The following is a 23624-nucleotide window of genomic DNA, read 5'->3' on the forward strand; positions in this document are numbered from 1 at the left end:
GGTGCAATCTGTACGGAGTTTGTACGTTCTCCCTGTGATCAAGTGAGTTTTCTCCAGGTGATCCGGTTTTCGTCCCACACTCCAAAGATGTACAGGTTTGTATGTTAATTGGCTTCTATAGATTGTAAATTGTCCCTGGCATGTAAGATAGTGCTAGTCTACATGGTGATCGCTGCTCGGCACAGACTCGGTGGGCCAAAGGGCTTGTTTCCACTGTATCTCTAAAGTCTAAAAGTCAGGCAGTATCTCTGGAGAACGTGGAGAGGTGACCCTCCCTGACCCACTGAGTTACTCCACCACTCTTTTGCAAACCAGCATCTGCAGTTCCTTGCTGCTATCACCAGCAGGCATGTTGTTTTACAACAAGGCATATTGTCAAGTTGGGTATTTTAGTTATGTTTTACTGGGAGTTTTCAAGATTGCATTCCACAGAGCAGGCATTAATAATTAAGCCCATGGGTTTATGGTAACTGAATAGGTCTCCCTACATCAGACGAGGTGTTTGCGGTGCAGAAATCTGCACTTTTGTGCATGTTCCCACCACGACGACAAATCAGTGGTCCTTGCCATCACATTCCAAGTGTCAGGAATTCCGCCCAGGCTATTATGTTGTCAAAAGTTAAGAACTTTGTTTCAAAATGCTTTATTCATGAGGCAGAAACACTCTGTAACAGATACAAATGTCACTCTAAGCGTACAGGGATAAGGACATGACCCAATAATAGGCATTGATACAGTGTTGATGGGATATTTCCTATGGGACACGATGTGGCCCAAAACATTTGGCAAATAATTCGATTTCTGATTAAACTACTAAGTGACTTTTGTTTGATGAAGTTGTGGAGCAATTCAACACAGGCATTAAACTGAGAATGATGCCCTATAATATAAATGTTCTATTTCAATGGCAACAGTTTCAAGGGCAGCACTATGGCGCAACTGGTAGAGCTGCTGCCTCAAAACACCAGTCTTGCTTTGATCCTGACCTCCGGTGCTGTCTGTGTGGAGTTTGCACATTCTCCCTGTGACCTCAAGGGATTCTTTCAGGTGCTCCAGTTTCCTCCCACATCCCAATGACGTGTGGGCTTGTAGCTTAAGTGGCATGTATAAAATACCCGTAATGTGAAAAGAATAGATGTAAAAGTGGGATAACATAGAACTAGTGTGAACGGGTGATCGATGGTTGGTGTGGACTTGGTGGGCTGAAGGTCCCATTTCCATGTCGTATGTGTCTATAAAAATACTTAGCAATATTAAACCAAGTTGTGCAAAATATTCCCAGTTCCATTATTTTTCTTTACCCCTACATTTGACAAATTGCAACTTTGATTTCTTCTTTTCCCTACCACTGATATATTAAGAAATATCAGGTGGATTCAATAAGAATTATACTGACTGGTCTACAGGAAGACTGGTCTGGTGTCCAGCCCCTGGCCCAGGTGCATCAATGGCCTCCCACTGTGTGTGTTCTCCATCACCAGCATTTAAATCTCCTAGCCAGAGTCCTTCATCTGTTCCTGCCATTCAGCACAAACTTCATTCCAATCGATTTGACAGCTTGTTGAGGAGTTGATTGACCGTACTGCCTAACATTGATGAGCAATATACACAAGGGGTTCAACTAATTCCAGTCAGATAATCACCATCGACCATTACAAACATTACTAACCCCACTTCTCCCCTCTCCCGTCAGGCAGAGGGTATAAAAGCTTGAAAGCACGTACCGCCTGATTCAGGAACGCATTATTCCCTGCTGTCATCAGGCTATTGAATGGACCAACCATAAGCTAGGGTGTAGCTCCGATCTTCCAATCTACTTTGTTGTGGGCCTTGCACTTAAAAAAACAAATCTGCACCTTCTCTCCTATGACGGTAATGCATTACCTTTAATGCTAATGCTATGCTAATGCTAAGCACTATCCTGCACTCTGATGTTTTTCTCTTTGCACTACCTGTTGTACTTACACGTGTTTTGATTGTACTTGTATAGTATGATTGCACCCTGGTACATGTGACAGTAACAAACCTATACCAATAATAGACACAGAGTGCTGGAGTAACTCAGCGCATTAGGGCAGCTTCACAGGAGAAAAAGGATGAAGGAAAGTTTCTTTCAGCCTGAAGAAGGTTCCCGATCAGAAACATCACCCGTATTTTTTTCTCCAGTGATGTAGCCTGACCATTACCTATAAACGGGTAAGATCGTGGATGGCGGCGGCGCGGGCACATCGCGACGCCCTGTGTCTCCCAAAAATGGGAAAAATAGTATCAATGCATTTCGTTGTCTCTGTACTGTACACTGACAATGACAATTAAAGTTGAATCTGAATCTGATCTGACTGCACACAGTAAACGGCTATCAAAACTGTACAGTATAATCTCTCACAGAATAAAAAACATTTATTTCCCGAGGCATTTTGTAACATGCAAGTGATTTGATCAACTGCCATTATAGTGAGTAAGGTCTAAAACACGGAAGGAATTTCCCTCATTGGACACATGAAGATCCTGAGGGGAGATCACGTGGTGAATTAAGAGTTTTCCTCTTTTGGAATAATTTAGAACCGAGTCACTCATTTAAGACAGAGCTGAGGTGAATATTTTTTCTCTCTCATGAGGTTGTGAGCCTGTGGATCTACTTTCCTCAAAGGGTGGTGGATGCAATGGCTGGTTTAAAGGGGAAGATAGATTCTTCAGAAGATAAACGCAAAAGCTGGAGTAGCTCAGCGGGACAGACTGGAGAGATGGAATTGGTGATGTTTCGGGTCTTGACCCTGCTTCAGACTCTTCATATCAAGGAGGTGTGAGGATACTGGGGGTCGGTGGTAATAGAGACAAGGTCACAAATGGGGCAGCATTGACCTTACTAAACAGAGGGGGCAAACCTGATTAGTTGTTATATTATTACATTCCACTCCAAGCAAACGTTTGCCTGGCACTGGAGGAGCTGCACGCCGTGGTCAATAAACACCAGACGCCTTACCCCGAGGCGTTTACCACCATGGCTGGGGATTTCAATAAAACAAACCTCAAGAAATCGCTCCCTAACTTCCACCACCATGTCTCCTGCTGCACCAGAGGACCAAAAGCCCTCGACCACTGCTACGCCACCATCAAGGATGCCTATCGCTCTATCCCTCGCCCTCACTTCGGTAAATCCGACCATACTGCGGTGCTGCTTCTTCCTGCCTACAGGCAGCAATTGAAGAGCGCACCCCCAGAGGTGAGGACTGTACAGAGCTGGTCGAGGGGGACAGAGGAACAACTCCAGGACTGTTTGGAGTTGGACTCAGCACCAGGCCTGAAGTTTCCATGCTGCAGACTCCAACTCCCCTGAGTTTGACTGTGCTGGGTCCTAGGGCTAGTCCCCCCCAACCCTGGTAACCTCAGTGGCTGTTCCACTGGGTCTTCCCCATTCCCCTCAAACCATGTGACCCCAGCTCTTCCCCACCCACACTACAGTCCTCATACCCCCCTACTGCCTGACCACCCACCAGACATCGCCTTGGCCTCAGTCCACTCACCTGCCTTCCTCTGGCCCCAACCCCCCATCACTGCCGTGTGTTCACCATCCCCCCCCTGACCTCCCCCTCTCTGATACCGAACGGTCTGTCCGTAGCAGATGCCTAACCTTTGTCCCCCTCAGTCCCCACCTCAATGAGTTCCGCGCCGACCGTGATTTGGAGCTCTTCTTCCGAGGGCAGTCTTATGACAATGCTGCCAATACGGCTGGTAGGTACAAGGGTATGCAGCAAAAAAAACTAATTAGCAAGATTTATTCCATGTGCTGCTCACTTGGTGGGCCGCTCGGCTGTTGATTGCTGCCGATGCAGTGAACTGTTTTGGAATTATCAATGAAATTTATACCTTCTTTTCAACCTCCACAAAGAGATGGGCAGTTCTAAAATCATTTTTGCAACCGCAGTCAAAAGTGCCTAAATATTTGTCAGACACTAGGTGGGATGCATATGCAAAAGCCACAGAACTATTTTGGAGAGTTACAGCGCTATCACTAATGCCCTCAGTCATTTGTACTCTGATGTTAATGTGAAGGGTGATACCAGGTTTCAAGCTAACAATCTTTTGCAGAAAATGGAAGAAATGAAATTTGTGTTTATGCTGCATTTTTGGACCCGTCTGCCAGGTCATTTCCACAAGGTCAACAGCCATTCAAAAATCCAAACTGTTATTGAGTACTTATGCAAGTTTGACCAGTTCAGTTCAAGATTTTGTATTCAAAATTAAGAGAAGATTTTGATGAGCTTGAGCAACAAGCAAAGGCCACCTTGCCAGATGTTAACCACAGAACTGTCACAGGGAGACAAAGAGTAAGCAAATGGCAAGGAAATGATGGTGCACCTGGTCCTGATGCTTTAGATAAACTCTCTTTAAGAGATATGTTTAGGATAAAATCCTTAATTCCAATACTAGATGCACTTGAAACCAATTTAAAAAGAAGAGGTACTGTGTACAGTGAAGTTGCACAACAGTTTCCCTTTCTTGCTAATCTGACCGCATCTAAGCAAGAAATTCAGCTAGGTGTTGAACTGTTGATGGAAGCATACCCAGAAGATGTTGACCTGAAACTTACTGATGAACTTTTGCACTTTCACTTGTACGTGAGACAAAGCCATAGGCGTACAGAAGAGCACTCTCTGTCTCATACAGACCGTTATCAAATAATAAACAAGGAAACAATTCAGATGGCCTTCCCTAATGTGGAAGCAATCTTGCGGCTGTTTCTTAGCTTACTGGTCACCAACTGCTCGGGAGAGAGGTTGTCTACAATGAGTATTCTGTGCATTGGGAATGACAAACTTAGACAAACAGATCTTAGTGAACTTCTGGATGATTTTGCTATGAAGAAGGCGAGAAAAAAAAACATTTTTGCTCTTAGTGTATTTGTAATTTCTTTATTTCTTAATATTTCACATTCAATTCAAGAGACACTTATTGTCACATGCCCAATTGGTATAATGAAATTTGGTGTCACCATCCGGAACGGGAGGACATTCTCAGCGGCTTGGACTGCCGAATCGGCCACTTACAACCGGAGACCGCGACTCCTGAAGTCCACCGGCTGAGTGGCCCGCGGCAAAGGGATCACGGGGCTCCGCGATGTTGAAATCAGCACGGCCCGAGGCTGGGAGCTCCACAAACCACAACTCCATGATGTTGAAGCAGCAAGCCCAACACTCCAGAGCTTCAAACTGCAATCCAGGTAGACCTGCCCATCTCTTTGTGGAGGATGAAAAGAAGGTATATCCGTGGTGAATCCAATATGTATTTTAAAACCAACTGTTTAATGACAACATACAGTAGGATCTAAAAGTGTCACACTGTCACTGTTGGGTAGTCATGGTTGTCCAATCGTGGGGGTGGGGGATTGGGAGGGGGGGCCTCACAAGTGAAATAGCTTAGGGCCTCTCTTCATTTAAATCCGGCCCTGCTTCTTCACTACGAGTGCTTTTTGCACGGAATTTGTATGTTCTCCCCATGACCCGTGCATGTTTTCTCGGAGAGCTTTGGTTTCCTCCCACTCCAAAATTCGTACACGTTTGTAGGTAATTGGCTTGGTATAAATGCAAATTGTCCTTAGTATGTGTAGGATAGTGTCAATGTGCAGGGATTGCTGATCAGCACAAACTCGGTGGACTGAAGGCCCTTTTCCACGCTGAATCTCTAAGCTAAACTGATTTGCTTAAAATATATCAAAAGTACTAGCATAAAGTCAAAATATAGCATTCCGAGAAGGTGTCGTGTGAATACTGTATGCTACGAACTATGGCAACCATCAGTAATATTGAGGCACCCTGCATGAGTTGCTCTCAAGGTTATGGGATGTGTGGCTTTAATAAAATGACTTCAGAGATGAATTTGGCACCCAGAGTTTGCACCGATGTGATAGTGGAAGTGTCAAAATAACTTACAGTAAGTGTTAGTACATTTCTGATAGACTGCCAAACCCCGAGGCACACTGTATAGCAGCATGGTGTGCATTGTATTAAAGCTGTTAAAATACTTGCAGGAAATGCAGACCAGCTGTTTGTTCCTGTTGTCCGTGGATGAACGGTGCAGTGAACGTGCGGAGATGGAAACAGGTGGGCCGCCATGCAGGGTGACCCCAGGGTCTTCACCAACACCATCATCTCTCCAGCGGCCGTGGCAACAGCAGAGGCCTTCCAACCAAGAACATTCACCCTGCGATGCTTCTCTCCCAACAATGATTACTAGGCCACCTTAATCATTGGGACTTCGAACATTTGGCAGAGTCGTACAGGAGAACAGTAGCTTAGACCAGCACAGGATGAGGCTCTTTGGCCCACAATGACTATGTTTTTGGCCGACACAGTGGTGCAGCTGGTAGAGCTGCTGGCTCTCAGCGCCAGGGCTCCAGGGTCAATCCTGACTGCACCTGCTGTTCATATGGAGGGATTAGATAGTGTGCAGGGAGTAGAGGGGAATAGACGGGTAAATACACAATCTTTTGCCTGGGGTAGAGGAACCAAGAGACATTGGTTTAAGGTGAGAGGGGAAACCTTTAATAGGACCTGAAGGGTTCTATTTAAAAAAATCTATTTACACAAAGGGTGGTGGGTGTGCGGAACAAAGAGAAAGTAGTTGAGGCTGGTACTATCACAACATTTAAGAAATATTTGAACAGGCGCATGGACAGGACAGGTTGAGAGGGATATGGGCCAAATACAGACAGACAGGACAAGTGTAGATGGGGCATGTCGGTTAGCGTGGGCAAATTGGGCCAAAGGGCCTGTTTCCATGCTGTATTACTGAGGAGATGAGTAAGTGGGATGACTTGAAGCTGGTACAACCATGCTGCCTTTATGACATGTAAAAGACATGGGGTCATGGAGAGGAAAGGTTCGGATGGTCCAGACAAACGGGACCAGCGTGGTTAGGCAACTTGATTAGCGCAAACAAATTAGGCAAAGGGGCCAGCTTCTGTGCTGCCTAGCTCTGACTCATTGCAGGCAAAACAGCATACAGATAAAAGCATTCCCGTCTTGTGAGAGCTTTAATGGAAAAAATATTAATTGGAAAGTTAGATTACTTTTCATCTACCTAGAGTGACCAACAGTTTTGCTTAAAAGAGAAAACTGACGGTGTTTGAAGAGGCATCATAATGGTGCTGCTTTAGAGTTACCTTAGTGCCAGAGATCTGCGTCCGATCGTGATCATGGGTGCTCTCTGTATGGAGCTTGTACATTCTCCCCGTGACCGCATGGGTTTTCTCGAGCTGCTCCAGTTTCCTCCCACACTCCAAGATGTGCAAGTTTGTAGGTTAATTGGCTTCTGTAAATTGTCCCTAGTGTAGGATAGAACCAGTGTAGGGACGATTGCTGGTCAGTGTGGACTTGATGGGCCAAAGGGTCTGTTTCCATGCTATTGTAAAATAAAAATGATTTTTGGACTAGAATAGAAGCACCCGCTGAGTAGATAGTTAAATGCTCATTCTATGCCTTCCCCTCGCATGGTTCCCGGTTGCTAATTGTTAAATTGCTCAGAAAACCAGAAACATGTGCCATCACATGAAATTGCATGTGATTTGTGACTGGTTATAGTTAAGAGTACACTTTTTTCAGGGAAGTCAATTGTTTATACCTCATTATCTACCAATTACATTATCTTTTATTTTTTTTTATTTTTTTTAAAAAGGCTGTGGAACCAGCAAAAGTATTAATTAATATAACACTTAAACCTGAAAAGCCGAGTGAAACAGATTTAATTTGGTTTTAAAGCAGCCTTCATAATTTCAGCGCTTTCTATTCTGACATACAGGATTGCTAGATGTTTATCAAATACAAGTCTAAACATTTATTCTTCATCTAATTCGTGACGTTGTCTGAAAAACTACATTTTTACTATCTGCTATTCTGAAATTAGCATGGTACATTTAATAAACAAGTTATTGTCAATCTGTGTTGATTCTTCGCCAGAGGGATACATTACTAAAAGGCACTGCTTCAGTCCACAAAATGCAAACTGTTTAGGCGATTGCTTTCAAAAGCATTTCCATGCCATATAAAATTTTGTAAAAGTATGGAATTGTCCATCAGGTTGAAAAAGTCAATACACCCGCCATTTAATAAAATCCTCTTAGCTTTTTAAAAAGCCATTTTAATACATTCTCTATGACTGAACAAATTGCAGAGTTGTGGATGAGGCCCAGTCCATCACACAAACTAGCTTCTCTCCTCCACCCTCAAATCCACTCCACCTACACTTCACTGAGCCTTGTGAAAGCGGCCACAAAATCAAGGACCATTTACGTACCTAGGTCATTCTGTCTTCTCCCTTTGGGCAAAAACAAAAGCTTGAAAGGACATACCACCAGACTCGAGAACAGCTTCTTCCCTGCTGTTATCAGACAACTGATCGGTTCTCACACTTAGGGTGTAGTTCCAATCTATCACGTTACATTCTTGCACTTTTTTTATTTGCACTCTCTCTGTATCTGTAATGCCGCAACATTACACTCTGGTATTTTTCTCTTTGTCTGTTGTACATGTGTATGGCTCGATTGTACTCATGTAGTATGATTTAACTGAATAGCTTGCAAACATCTTCACTAACAATACACAATAACAAACCAATACCAGTTCCATGAACATTGTGGACATTTGTTGAAGCCTTGAAAAAAATGTAATGGTCCAATGGAAATCCAAAAGTGTGTTGTGCTTAAGGTCTGCAGAGGATCAGCATAAAGTGACAGACTGGTGCTGTGCAGTGTCCAATGGCACTGCCCACATTCAATACAATGTAGATCCAAAAACCCCCCCATAAACTCAAGTGTCAGTTAAATTATTTTAATAACATTTGTATACACCGACCATAAGGATGTCTATGGTACACCCGGTCCCTGGGGCTTACTGAAGACAAATACATGATCAAATTACTTCCATCGCTGAGGGTCTGGTACTGCTGCATCCTTCACCAGTTCCAGAAGAATAGCCTGCTGCCGTACTTGGCAGGCTGCAACTCTCCATCTATGACTGGGTTAGGCTCAGGCCTCGGCCTCGAGTGGTAGACATCCTGGGGAATTGGCCGGTCTGTCTGCACCTTGGTAACCTGTGGAATACAGAGCAAATCATGATCTCACTCCGTCCGGGGAGAAACGCAAAGCCACACACAATCACAAACTCCTTTCTCTTAACGTATGGAGAAGGAAGCAGGAAAGCATTCACTTATTTTTAAATCATTTCAAAGTAGTGAATGTGGAAACTATTCCTTCACCACACCTCTTTCATGCAATGACAGTTAATCCTCTCAGATGAAATGTGGGTTAAGATTGATGACGACTTGTCACATTTCCTCCTTTTAATTCCAAACCACAATAACTTGTCAGTCAGATCTCTGTAGTTAAGATTGTTGCTGGAAACAACTTAACATCCTTCAAACCAAAACTTATTTGATCAAAGTGTAAAGCAGCACCAAGGGAAAATATATCTACACAGTACTAAAAAAATCCACAGTACTGTCCGCACTCATTTAATAATAGATCAGGATGGCTAAATATCCTCATGTCTTGAGGAAGGCATTTATTATGAAGATCAGGTACATGCCAATCACAGCTATAACAGTCAACTTCTGATCTCATGGCCATTTTATTCAGATCAATACCAAACATTTTTTTGAACCTTGTAAAAGAAAATATTATTACACCTATAAAATCCACCACGAAATCTGAGCCAACGTTCTGGCAAAACTAAATTTTAATTACAAGGGGTTACATTTTGTTATTTAACAGTATTTTTGCAGCTCACGAACTGATTAATTTATAACCAAATGCAAACAAAGCCATCTTTTTATGAGACAAAACATACAATTTATTGAAATGTTTCAACTCTTACAAGAACTCTTGCATAGTTTAATAAAGTGCTATTGTGAATTATTGCCAAAGTACAACCAAAATTTCTGAAACAGTCCATCTACTCCCAACGCCAACATTTCAAAGGAAAGTAACAAATTCAATGCCCTGTAAAAATCTCCAGAGATCTTTTACACACAAAACAGCTGTGAGAGGATATTCTGCAATTTATCGAGAAACAGATATTAAGGAAAACTAACACCCTTCTGGTTTAAAGTGGAGAATATTGCAGAAGAAATGTTGAAATGGTGCCAAATTTCCATTCTATGATTTTCACCAAGATTTGCTTCCAAATGTATCCAAAATATAAATATCCTTTAGTCACACCAAATACAACATGTACTCCCCTTTGACCAACATGCTTCGTATGACCAGAAGTGGTGCCCTTCTGCACCAAGCATAGAAAACCACTCCAATCTCACGTCTTCCTAAATAATTTTCCTTAAACACTCAAAATTTTAGAATAATTGGAAATCTGAAGGATCCAAACAGTTAATTAGTTCTTCTTCAGAATTTGCTCAAGTGAACATACCCTGGCATTTGTGAATTATTTTGAACTGGGCAGGCTGTGGTTAGCATGCATTCTGCGACTTCCAAGAAGAATGAAAAGCTATGGATCATCCCAACCAACAGGATGAAAAAATTATCATTCTTTACATAAATTCCTACATTATAGGAGCAGAATTATGCCATTTGGCCTAACAAGTCTACTCTGCCATTCAATCATGGCTGATCTATCTTTCCCTCTCAACCCTTCTCCTGCCTTCTCCCATAACTCCCGAGTTATGGGAGAAAATTGATTGGCATTTTGTACCGTTAAAAACAATCAACTAAAGTCTGTTTGGACGCAATTCCATGCTTGCTCACGTTAACAGGGACAGAGATTGTTTGGCTGTAATAGAAGTTTCTCACTAGAATGAGCAAACCAAGGATGGTAACCATCAGATTCATAACAGCTTCATTCCTTTCCCAGTGGAAAGCCCACCAGCAAGATACTGCTTATGAATGGCTTCTAGAGGAAAATAATTTTGATAGCCACTCCCGTTTTCATGTTTATCTAAACTTCTGATTGTTACTTGTTGCTATTTAAGTTACCGATGCTTTAACAAGCCAGTGTTATGGTCTGGTTTTACGTACTAGAACTGGGCCAGTGAAACTTTCTCTCAGAGCTTTATTGTAATTTTTGTTCGGTGACAAATAATTGCAGATTTGATACAATACGCTGGAGTAACTCACTCTTCTTCAGATACAAGGTCTTAATCCGAAACATCACCTATCCTTCTCTCCAGAGCTGCTGTCTGTCCCGCTGAGTTACTCCAGCATTTTATGTCCATCTTTGATTTAAACCAGCATCTACAGTTCTTTCCGACACACTGCGCAGCTTTGATACTTCAACAATGCTCAAAAATGATAGTCAGAATGGCCAACTGAGTGATAAAAGATCACTAGTGTTATCACAAACCCCAGTGCACACCCATTTCTCCCACTATTCTACCCCTTTCACCCACCTCCATGCTATAAACCCCCCCCATCCCTTTCCATCAACTCCCTCCCTCCAACTTTACATTTCACTTTTCCCTCCAATCAGACACCGTTTTCTCCCATTCTTCTCCAGCCATTGCCACTTACACCACCTATCTGCCAATCTAATCCCCCTTACTTGGTTCCACCCATTATTTGCCAGCTTTGTCCCACCCCAGCCTTTTTTCCCAGCTATCACTACAACAATCATTCTGACTGAAGCATTGTCCATCTATTCCCTCCACAGATGCTGCCTAACCCACAGAGTTCCTCCAGCAGTTTATCTTTTGTTAAATATTCTAGATTGTTTTGCTCAAGCATCTGCAGTTCCTTATGTCTCCAATACAGTAACAAACCTTTTATGTAAGGAATGGTAATTTCAAGTAGTTTTTCAATATTCATATAATAATGGGAATACTAGGATTATTAAGTCCTTAATAAATAGGATTATTTAGGGTGGCACTGTGGGACATTGGTGCTGCCTTACAGCACCAGCGATCCAAGTTTGATCCTGACTACAGGTACTGTCTGTACAGAGTTTGCATGTTCTTCCCGTGACTGCGTGGGTTTTCTCCGGGTGCTCCGGTTTTGTCCTACACTCCAAAGGCGTACAGTTTTGTACGTTAATTGGCTTTGGTAAAAATTGTAAGTTGTCCCTTGTGTATACGATAGTGTTAGTGTACCAGGATTGCTGGTCGTCGTGGCTTCGGTGGGCCGAAGGGCCTATTGCCGTGCTGTATCTCTAAACTAAAGTAGAATAGCATTGGAATTACAAACCCTTGCACTTAGAATTCAAATCACACTTCTACAGTTTACTAATGGTCAAAAAATAACAATCAAAATACCAAAACAATCACACCAAACTGAACATGAAATGAATAAAGCTTAACAACATGAAATGAGGCAAGCACCTTGGCTGGGTGCCCCGTTGCCAGCTGTGAGAAAAGCAGTTCTGCTCTATTAATGTCAAGTTCAGTTGTAAGGAAGACTGTTTTGGCAAATGGTGTACAAGTATGTGCAGCTGGATGACAGACAAGCTGGCTAAGGAATACGGGACTCGAGGCTGCTGGCGAGATGCCACGGTGCCAACTTAAAATGATTGAAATATTAAACAAATGTTAGATATACACCTTGAATTTCTGAAAGTCTTACACTAAGCCACATTTTTAACCATAGGAATTTTAATTTTTATGCAACAGCTTCAGCTAAGGAGTTAAAAAGCAATGCAGACCTGAAAGCAAGCAGTCTCATTCCAACTCAAACACTGCAAATGAGGCCATGATTCATATTGTTCAAATCAATGTGAATCGCGATTCTATAGTTGATTTTCTGAGATTAAGTTGGCCCCATATACAATTCTTGATTCTTCTTTGCAATCCATGGGTTTGCAAGAATTTTGTTTAAATTTGCAGCTTCAGACATTTTGTATAACCTGAACAAAACACCTGTCAGTAAAATACATCGGTAATGATCAATAAAAGCATACAAGCTGAATCATTGATTTTTTGGCGGAGAAAAATGCTGAGAGCGCTATTATGACCATGACCCAACTGTTCGGCCAAATAATATTTTGTGGCTTCTTGGTTAACAAGTAAAACGGCTATTGTATGTGCCCTTTAACAGATACACAAAACGTTGCAGCAAATGCACTTCCAGAACATTCTAAACCCCGAATATTAATTCTGCGTACTATTAAGATTTAATACTCAGATGGGGAGCAGTCCCACAGCCCCTCAATATTTTAAGCTCAGATGCAAAATCTAAAAGGAATGCCGATTGTAATTAATCCAAGCTATCAAGTACTGAGCACAACTTGAAACACAAAAAAAGTCTTCTAGTTATATTAGATGAAAAAGCATTAAATACACAGAAAATGGAAAACTTACAGTAAACATAAACCATCACACAAACCAACCTCCTTTCCATTGACCATTTATACCTCATGCTGGCTCGGTAAGGCTAGCAGCATCATCAAGGACAAGTTGCACCCTGGCTATTCCCTTTCCCATCGGGCAAAAGGTATAGAAGTGTGAAAACGCACACCACCAGATTCAGGGACAGTTTCTTCCCATCTGTAATCAGGCAACGGAACCATCCAACCACAATTAGAGAGCAGTCCTGAACTGCCATCTACCTCATTGGAGACCCTTGGACTTGCTTTGATCCGACTTTACTGGCTTTATCTCGCACTAAACGTCATTCATATTATTCCCTGTTTCATGTATCTGTACACTGTGGGCTCGGCTGTAATCATGTGTTGTCTTCCCACTGACTCGTTAGCACACAGTAAAAGCTTTTCACTGTACCTTGGTATGCATGACAATAAAATTAAGCAGTTATACTGTATTTGGATCCATAAAGATGTATTGATTGTATTCAGAATCCTAAAGTGTAGGCATCCTGATATGCGTAGGTGTACAAGCCCAAATTGTGAGCAAGGTTATTTGACCATGTGGTATTACACCAAAACTTAATCTCCCTGCTTTGATATCTACAAGTATGTGGTAGCAACAAAGTAGACCATGATCAATGCCATCATTGAAAAGATGTGCAAAACAATATGGTACATATTTAGGGCAAGAAGTCAGTTGGGAATTGAAGAAGACCTTCACCCAGAGGGTGGTTGAACTCTGGACCACTCTGCCTTAACTTTAACTATGATCCACCAAATAAAGTGTATAGTTGATTCTTAACAGTTAAGTATGCAACATTTACTTTGCACTGTTACAATGTTAATTCTGAAAGTCTTGACAACATACTCCAGAAATTAATCTTAAAGTTTTTGTACAATGAAAGGCATGCCAGAGGGCCATGACAGAGGGCATTGTGAATAAATTTATTTTGATAAAATTGGCAAATTGGAAAGATTACATGAGAAATCCAGACTTGATGAAGCCACATAAAATAAACAATGATTAAAGTTGTGATTTGTGTTCCTCCAAAGGGAGAACACCGAGATCTGTGTACAACAAACCAAAGTTGAAGTAAATAATCCAAACCACACGCCATTTACTCTCCCCATTGGATTGCAACCTTGTCGTGGTCGGGGAGCTTGTGTGTCTCAGTGACCCCTAGAGCTATGCCAGCGGGAGATTTATCTCCTGTTAGGGTTTCCCATGCTGGACAGGTCGAAGGGTAGAGGCGAGACGAAGAGCGATCCACTGGTCCTCCAGGTTGGAGGTTGAACACAGGGCTAACAACCCTGTCTCGTAAAACAAATATGTTACGGAAACAGCGACTGAAGGAATCAACTCTACTGAGTGGACGACCTTCGTTGCTGCCCTACATGCCAGGAGGCATAATAGGCAGTAAGTAAATATACGCCATTTACTATCAAGCCCCATGGACAAAGAAAGCCTGTCAACGGTGAACACATGGAACTATAGAGGAAGTAAGTGACCATCAAGCATAACAGGACTAATTCAGTTGAGGGATTAAATTAAGCAGGGTATTGAAGATGCTGCTGTGAGACCTCTGACAAATCCAATGTAAAGTTAACTGACTTTCTGCAAATGTCAATTGCTCCCTCTCATAAGTAAATGGAATTTTGAAGCAAAACATTGCAACGTTACACTGTTCAATGCAACTAACAATTAGAGAGATCCCAACCAGAATGTAATACTGACAAATTAGTGTTCAGTGGAACCAAAACCCAGTTATCAGGCAACTGAACTGAATCATCCTACCAACAATTAGAGAGCAGTCCTGAGCTACTATCTACCTCATTGGAGACCCTCGCACTATCTTTGATCAGACTTTACCTTGTACTAACATTAATCACGTTATTCCCGTTATCATGTATCTGTACACTGTGGATGGCACACTTGTATTCATGCATTGTCTTTCTGCTGACTAGTTAGCACACTAAAGCTTTTCATTGTATCTCAGTACACAACAATAAATTAAACTATATTAAAAGAATCCAAGTACAAATCAAATGAAATTAGTAGCAAAAGTATTTTAAAAAGTAGGAATATTCAGCCAGAACATTGAATCAAAATGTTATCCTGATGTTCTACTTTGCGCCAGTTAAACTGCCCTTGCTGCAGCATCTACAACTCTACTCAAAAAGCTATATTTGGAATTCATAACCAATAATATTATGAGGAAATTTGAGAGTGCAGAAAAGTTAAGCATATAAATTATGAGGCTTAGATATGATGGACAGTTAACTTTTTCCACAGGGTTGAAATGTCAAAGACTAAAGGGCAGAGTTTTAAGGCAAGAGGGAACAAAGTTTAAAGATGATGTGTGGGTCAAATTTTTGTTCCTCGTGGAGTGGCTAGTGCCTGGAACACATAGCAAGGGTGGTGATGGAGATAGGTTAGAGAGTGACATTTAAGAGGCTTTTAGATAGGCAGATGGAAAGGAAGAGAGACAGAAATATGGATCACGTGCAGGCAGAGGAGACTAGTTTAACTTGGCATCATGTTCAGCATGAATATTGTTGGCCAAAGACATGTTGCTCTGCTGTAGACACAAAATGCTGTAGTAACTGAGCAGGACAGGCAGCATCTCTGGAAAGAAAGAATGTGTGACGTTTCGGGTCGAGCCCCTTCCAGCTTTCTCTGCTGTACTATTTTGCATTCTATGATTGCATGAGTGAGATAGCTAATCCATAGTGAAGCTGCAATCTAAAATTAGAGCACTATTAAAGTATATTAAATACAAAATTGAGTTAATATATATATATATATCCATAAAAATAGGAAACAATAAACAAATAGCAGACGAATTGTGACAAAACAGATGATTGTGCAAGGAGTGGATAATTTAGCAAGTTGAAAAATTCACCAAATATTCAGAACATTTGGAATGCTGGACAAAGGGTTTGAAAAGCTAAAACAGATACAAATCACTGAACTCAAATTATTCATTTTGCACTCAAAACAGCAAAATCATTTGCATCAACGACTGTTGCAAAAAGCTGCAAAAATAACATTATTTGCTCTGCCAGTGGAGGTGGGTCCAGGCTGTAAAACAGCCTACAAATCAGAAACATATGTCAAAAGGAAACTTATGTATTGGTTGGAACAATGATCAGAACAACTGAACAAGTGGGATCTTTGGAACATACTGATGCCAGGAGTACTTTATTGAGATACAAGTCCTTATTACCGTTAAATAAATCTTTCTCAATAAACAAAAGTCTTCAGATTATTTGAAGTTGAAATAGCCTACTGTACCTTAGAGAGTTCTCCTAGATCTGGACGAACCCAGCCCAGTTTGTCCAGCACACAGTTATCGAATGCTTCTTGTTGCTTGCGGCAATGGCGAAACTCTTGCTGATTGGTATAATCAATGCAGGTCCAGTACTCTGTGAAGGGTTCAGCACAATTGCTCTTTATCTTCCTAAAAACAATTGCAGACATTAGCAAACTATTTATGAATATAAGCCAAAACAAAATAGCATAACATGCGAATTGGTACTATCGATAGCTTTGCAAGATAGAGCCGTCTAACGCTCAGAGTTACATTAGACAATAGGTGCAGGAATAGGCCATTCGGCCCTACGAGCCAGCACCACCATTCACTGTGATCATGGCTGATCAGTGCCCTGTTCCTGCCTTCTCCCCATATCTCTAGACTCCGCTATCTTTAAGAGCTCTATCTAACTTTCTCTTGAAAACATCCAGAGAATTGGCCTCCACTGCCTTCTGAGGCAGAGAATTCCACATATGGATAAAATAAACGTTCAGTATTTTTTCCCCCATGGAAGGCTTCTACAACTATAGGGCATAGACTTAAAGTGTGAGGGGAGAGATTAAAGATTAACTGAGGAGCAACTGTTTCCACTTAGAATGTAGGCCGTATCTTGAATGAGCTGCCAGAGGAAGCCATGGAAACGGATACAATGATTACTAAACAAGGCACATGGCCAATTATAGGGATAGGAAGGGTTTAGAGGGATATGGGCCAAATAAGCTCCGTATGCCAACTTGATCAAAGGGCTAATTTACATTCTCTACCACTCTACTATCATGACCTGGAAATCTAAAGGAATAAGGCATTTGGGATAGGCGAGGAAAATGGCATGGATGCAAGTCAACACGATCTTGGTGAACAGTGCCATCGGCTCCAGGGAGTTCAAACCCCATTCCTGCTATTTATTTTATTATGACCTGCACATCATTAAAAGCCTTTAATTTTAAAGACTTCCCTGAATTTTAAACCATTCTCAATTAAACTATTGGACATATGAGACTGTGAAGCTGGAAATCTTAAACTGAAAATTCTCAGCAAGTCAGCAGAGGGAGAAAGAAGTTTCAGAACTGATGCATTTTCAACCTGTAATGTTTCTCTCTCCGAAGATTCCACCCGATTGCTTAGTACTTTCTCGGAAGCTATTGATTGCTATATGGTAAATGACAAGATCCTTGGAAACATTGATGCAGAGGGATCTTAGGGTGCAAGCCCACAGCTCCCTTAAAGTGTCAACGCGAGTGGCAAGGGCAGCACATGGTACACATAACATTAATCGGTTAGTGCACTAGGTATTAAAATTGGCAAGTCATGTTGCAGCTGGACAATAATTTGGTTGGGTCACATTTGGAGTACTGCACACAGATTAGTTATCACACGTTATTGGATAAAGGCTTTGCAGAGTGTCCAAAAAAGGATTCACCAGTACACTGCACAGATTAGAGTGTATTAGCTACAAGAAGAGAGTGGACAAACTTGGATTGTTTTCTCCGCAGTGTCAGAGGGTAACCTGACAGAATCACAGTGAACTCCGATGGACAACGTTTTCTTCCTAGGGTAGAAATGGCAAAACCAGAAGGCATGGAGAGAATTTAAAGATGTGTGAAACAAGTTATTTTTTAAATGCAGTCGCAAAGTGTTGCTCAGGGAGGCGAGGGATACAGATATGATAGTAAAGTTTAAGGGAGATTTAGATATGCATGCAAGTCATCAAGGAATGCAGGAATATAAACCATATGTAGGCAGATAGGATTAGTTTAATTGGCCTCGTGGTCGACAGACATCTTGGGGAAATGAATGAATGAATTAATCTCTTTATTGTCATTGCACATGGTACAAAATTTAAAAGTCAATCCCACGGTGCGATTCACAAGAGCAATTTTAAATATATAAGAAAAGGTAAAAATATATACATATTAAAAAAAAAACAGATAACAATAGCAGCTGAGGTAGAACCATTCAGTTGAATGTGAATGTTATTTCTTATTTTGCATTGTTAAGTTCATGTATGGCTATGGGGTAGAAGCTGTCTCTGAGTCTGTGCGACTTTTGAAAGACCTGTACCGTCTGCCAGAGGACAGCAGGTGGAACAGGTTGTGTCCAGGGTGGGAAGGGTCCTTCAGGATGTTGGCTGCCCTGCCAAGGCAGCAAGAGCTGAAGATGTCCTTCAGGGAAGGCAGTGGGCAGCCAGTGATTTTTTGTGCCGTGTTGATGACCCTTTGAAGGGCTTTCCTGTCCGCTGCAGAGCAACTGGCATACCATGTGGTTATACAGTACGCCAACACACTCAAATGGCCTGCTCCTGTGCTGTTGTATGATATTAAAACAAGCTGCATGAAATCAATGAAGATTAAACGTGGCATTAAATTAATAAAAACTCAGTAGATCCTGTATTCCTGCTTTAAGTTACAAGGCTTTGAAAAGCAGACATTTTTCTTGTGCAAGTGATCATTGAAAGAAAACTTTAATAATTAATCACAAAACTGTCTATGCTCTGTATTGCAAAGCTGCCTACAATAAATGGCAAGAGATATTATGGCATTAATGTAAAGATCATTCCCCTATTTAGCTGGGATCAAACCTTAGTTTGTATAAAAAGGATGAAAGTCAAGGGAAACATTGACAATATTCACTGTGGGAAAGATATTATTTTATTGTGATATACACCAGGGTGCAATGATATTCCTTGTTCTCACAAAACCATAAAAGTGGAAATGGTAGATGCTACAATAAATACAACAGCACAATTGTGCAAATATTAAAGGGCAATCTGAAGCAGTGCAAAACAAATCTGGTGTGATAACAGAATTACTGACTGAGGTAAAGTTAAGAGTACAGGATAGCACCTTTTGAAGTGTGAAATAGGTCTGATAGCATGAAGATATGTCTGGACCTCCAGTCAAGAGCAGAGCAGTTACTATTGCAGATTGAGAAGCATCCCATCAGAATACTTTCTGTGGTCATCCGTAGAGGTTTGAGAAAATCCTCATGAACAGGCTGAATCTTTTCAGATGCCTAAAGTAAATACACCCTTACCCATTTTAAATCACATCAGTGTGAGTGGACCAGGTTAGGCTGTTGGTGAAATGGATGCATAGGAACTTGAAGCCACCAACCATCTCTATAGCAGCTCCACTGATAAATAGAGAGTTGTATTCTCCACCACCCACCCTGTCTCTCACCACCTCTTATCCCATTAGGGGATTTAATCCAGGTCTGATATGGAACGTATGATGCTGGAAGAAGCCGGCCAGTCAAGCTGCATCTGTGGAAAGAGAAACCAGTAATGTTTCAGGTCAGCAACCTATCCATGGACGCATAACATTGACTGGTTTCTCCTTCCACATATACCGCTTGACGAGCAGAGTTGCTCCAGCAGTATTTTGTGTTTCAGACTCCAGCACCTGTAATTTTATTTGATTCCTTTGTATGCCTTTCCTCAATTTTTACACCACCAACAAATCCATCATCCCTGGCGTGACAAAGCCAAATTTCATCATTTATGGGACTTTATTGCTGACAACCTGACCCTTCGTTTGGCAGCCATTAATGGTCAATTTACAGCAATTGTGACCCAAAGTTTTACACAAGCATTACATTTGTTTTATGCCAAATATCATTTTTTTTTAAATTCGCAGTACTATTACTTGCTCAGCATGTCCAGCTACATTCAAAGATATTCTGCACACTGACACCCAGGTGCTTCTATGCCTGTACACTGTATAGAACTGTTCCATTTGTCTATACTGCAAACACAAAAGATTGCCGATGCTAGAATCTCGAGCATAAAAAGGTGCTGGAGGAAATCAGCAGGCCAGCAGCATCTGGGTGGGAAATGGACTGATGCCAGCTTGGCTTGGGACCATTCTACAGCATCTATATTGCATTATTGTTTATAAAATTTCACAATACTTTGCAGGGAATTTCATCTGTCGTTTGTCAACGACCCAAGGGCCTCCAAATCACTCCGCTCATTGTGCCAATTATGATTAAAAGTGGATTGGTTTGCAATCACAAAGAAGGAGTACCAGCGCATATGCATTCTTAGAAGTTTAAAGAAATTCAGCAACATATTGGTGAAGCAGCATTTGAAGATTTGCATTCACCCTACTGTAGGAAGGATGTTGTTAAGCCGGAAAGATCACAGAGAAGATTATGAGGATGTTGCAGGACTTGAGGGCAAGAGGTTGGGAAGGCTAGGATTTAATTCCTTGGAGCACAGGCCAAGAGATGAGCTTTTACAGGTGCATAAAATCATGAGCAAGGGGATAGGGTGAATGCACATGTTTACAGAATAGTGGAATCAAGAACCAGAGGACATAGTTTTAAGGCGAGAGGGGAAAGATTTAATAGGAACCTTATCTTTTTACAGAGGGTGGTGAGCAAATGGAAAGAGCTGCTAGGGGAGGTAATTGAGGCAGGGACTATAACAATATTTGTTTGGACAAGTTCATGGATAGGAAATGTTTAGAGCACATTAGGCTAAATACAGGCAGGTGGCAATAGCATAGATTAGGCATCTTGGTTGGCCAAGTTGGGCCAAAGGGACATTTCCATGATAAAGGACTCTAAATCTCTGAAAACTAAAGCTTTAACAGATATACTGTAGACAGCATCCCAACTGGTTGCACCATGGCAATTCAAATATGCAGGTTGCAAATTGGTGGACATAGCCCAGTCCATCACAAGCACAGCCTCCATCCCCGGAAAGCATCCACATGAGCAGCAGCATCTATCATCAAGGATCCCCACCATGCCCCTTTCTCACAGCTACCTGCAGACGTAACAGAAGCCCGAAGTCCCGCGCTACCAGGTTCAGGAACAGCAAGAGACTGCAGATGCTGGAATCCTAACCAAATCACAAAGTGCTGGAGTAAATCAGAGTAAATGCATCATCTGAGACAACGTCAAGTTCTGAACAAGGGTCCTGACCTGCCAAGTGCCTCCTGCATTGTGTTCAGGAACAGCTACTTTCTTAGAAGTATCAGGTTCTTGAACCAACCTGCACATCTCTAATTCTCTCAACAACCAAACATCACAGGTCACTTCCTGCACTACTAAGGACTTTGTTTTAGTGTCATATTGAGTCTATGTGCCTGCGCTGCTGCTGCAAGCAAGATGTCAGAGGTCACTGTGAATAAAAAATATTCAATAAAATTGGTAACTTAGCAAGATCTCTTGAGAAATCAAACTTTTGAGAAAGCTGCATTCAAGACAATTTGTGTTCCTCTGACAGGAGAACGGATTAGACTACATGACAATCCAAAAAATCCGAAACTACTGTTACACACCATGAGCTTCATTAATGTAGAATCTGCAGATCCTTCAGAAGACTGCCTACTCAGAACCCATAGAACTGGAGTGGAAACAAGCGACCCTCAACCTTAAACGGTCTGCTTCAGCAAAGGCAATGGAACATCCTGCAATATAGGACAGACAAATTAAACAGGAAGGTACACAAAAATGCTGGAGAAACTCAGCAGGTGCAGCAGCACCTACGAAGCGAAGGAAATAGGCAACGTTTCGGGCCGAAACCCTTCTTCACACTGTTGCCTATTTCCTTCGCTCCATAGATGCTGCTGCACCCACTGAGTTTCTCCAGCATTTTTGTGTACCTTCGATTTTCCAGCATCTGCAGTTCCTTCTTAAACAGGATATGTATAGTGACATGTATAGTGTATAGTGACAATAAATGGCATATCTATATCTATATCATATCTATACTGGGGATGCTGCAGAGACTCCCGACAAATCAGTTGTCATTGTACCTCTACCTCAATATGCACAAATGACAATAAACTTGAACCTGAACCCTGTCCAGCTGCATTCTCCAACATGCACAGAAATGTTCTTAACGAGAATCAAGAGTAAAGAGCTGTCATGCCAGGTTGCACATAACAACCCGAGTATGAACACCGACTTCTCCAATTTCAGGCAACAAACCCAGTACACATATTTTCCCACGATTCCACCTACCTATATCGCTCCTTCTTTACATTTCACTCCGTCTGACAACCCTTGTCTCCTTTTCACCTCTAGCCTTTCTCCATCCATGTGCCATTCACCTCCCCTCCCCTCTCCCCTCTCCCCTGCCCATATCCATGCTCCCCAGAGATGCTGCCTGACCCACTGAGTTACTGCAACTTGTTTTAAGAACCGGCATTTGCAGCTCCTTGTCTCCACACTTAACCTTCGCAACATTTCCAGCTTTTAAGCCGTCGTTTAATCAGTCTGACGAAAGGACCCAACCCGAAAACGTCGCATGTCCATTTCCTCCACAAATGCTGCCTGACCCGTTGAGTTCTCCAGCACTTTGGCTCATTTTCGGTAAATCAGCATCTGCACAGTTCCTTGCATCTCAATTTTACTCCAGTACTCTGTATTCCGCTCGAGTTTGCTGCATATGTAGTTCCTTGTGACACCCCAGTGATGTTGCACGAAACCCGCATGTGTAAGGCACTAACACCCCAAAGCAGCGGCAGTGCAAACTCCGGGCTCTGCCACATCCAGCCCATTGACTTGGCCGCGGTCTGCGCTGTACACATCCCCGGGCTCGGGTACCTGAAGAAGTCGAGCGCGCACTGGTTGACCTTGCGGCCCTCGGACAGGCAGCGGCGCGGGTCCTTCTCCTCCCAGCGGCACAGCATGAACTCCTTGTTGGGTTTGTCGCACTGCGAGCCGTAGTGGTGAGCCGCCGCCTTCAGCACGGCCGAGGACACGTTGACCTCCTGCACGTTCAGCTCCTGCAGCGTCGGTAACTCGACCGTGGTCATGGCGGCTGCTGCTCTGCCTCTCCCGCCGCCGCTCGGCTCCCTTCAACCGCCCGCGCTCTAGGCCGCAGCCGGCCCCGAAGGTCGCCGCAACACGCATGCGCATACCCAAGAACCCGCCTTCGCCGGCATCTAGTCCCGCCCCACAACCTCTCTGATTGGCTAATTCCTGCTCCCATCTCCCAATACTGCGTTCTGATTGGATTGAAACGCTGTCTATCACAACTGGGCGGTTCTTTGTTAAA

The 23624-nt window shown here is 42.4% G+C and overlaps 2 protein-coding genes across 2 annotated transcripts in view; one reads left to right on the forward strand and one right to left on the reverse strand.

Annotated features, from left to right (window-relative positions):
- Window positions 1-23624, forward strand: part of mrrf (mitochondrial ribosome recycling factor) — a 197392-nt gene that overhangs the window by 8731 nt on the left and 165037 nt on the right. The window lies entirely within an intron of this gene.
- ndufa8 (NADH:ubiquinone oxidoreductase subunit A8) lies at window positions 8810-23488 on the reverse strand. Its single transcript, XM_055659899.1, has 3 exons — window positions 23171-23488; window positions 16594-16759; window positions 8810-9087 (listed from the first exon to the last, which is right to left on the reverse strand). The coding sequence occupies exons 1-3, from the start codon at window positions 23380-23382 to the stop codon at window positions 8950-8952; spliced, it is 516 nt and encodes a 171-aa protein (XP_055515874.1). The 5' UTR covers window positions 23383-23488; the 3' UTR covers window positions 8810-8949.

Source organism: Leucoraja erinacea, chromosome 31 (assembly GCF_028641065.1).
Source record: "Leucoraja erinacea ecotype New England chromosome 31, Leri_hhj_1, whole genome shotgun sequence".
NCBI lineage: Eukaryota > Metazoa > Chordata > Chondrichthyes > Rajiformes > Rajidae > Leucoraja > Leucoraja erinaceus.

Bases quoted from the DNA above. Each gene is read 5' to 3' on its own strand.
- ndufa8 (XM_055659899.1), bottom strand. From the start codon at position 23,382: ATGACCACGGTCGAGTTACCGACGCTGCAGGAGCTGAACGTGCAGGAG. The intron at 16,760-23,170 runs GTACCCGAGCCC...AATTGTTTTTAG, and splicing joins TGCGCGCTCGACTTCTTCAG to GAAGATAAAGAGCAATTGTG. The intron at 9,088-16,593 runs GTACAGTAGGCT...TGTATTCCACAG, and splicing joins ATCTAGGAGAACTCTCTAAG to GTTACCAAGGTGCAGACAGA.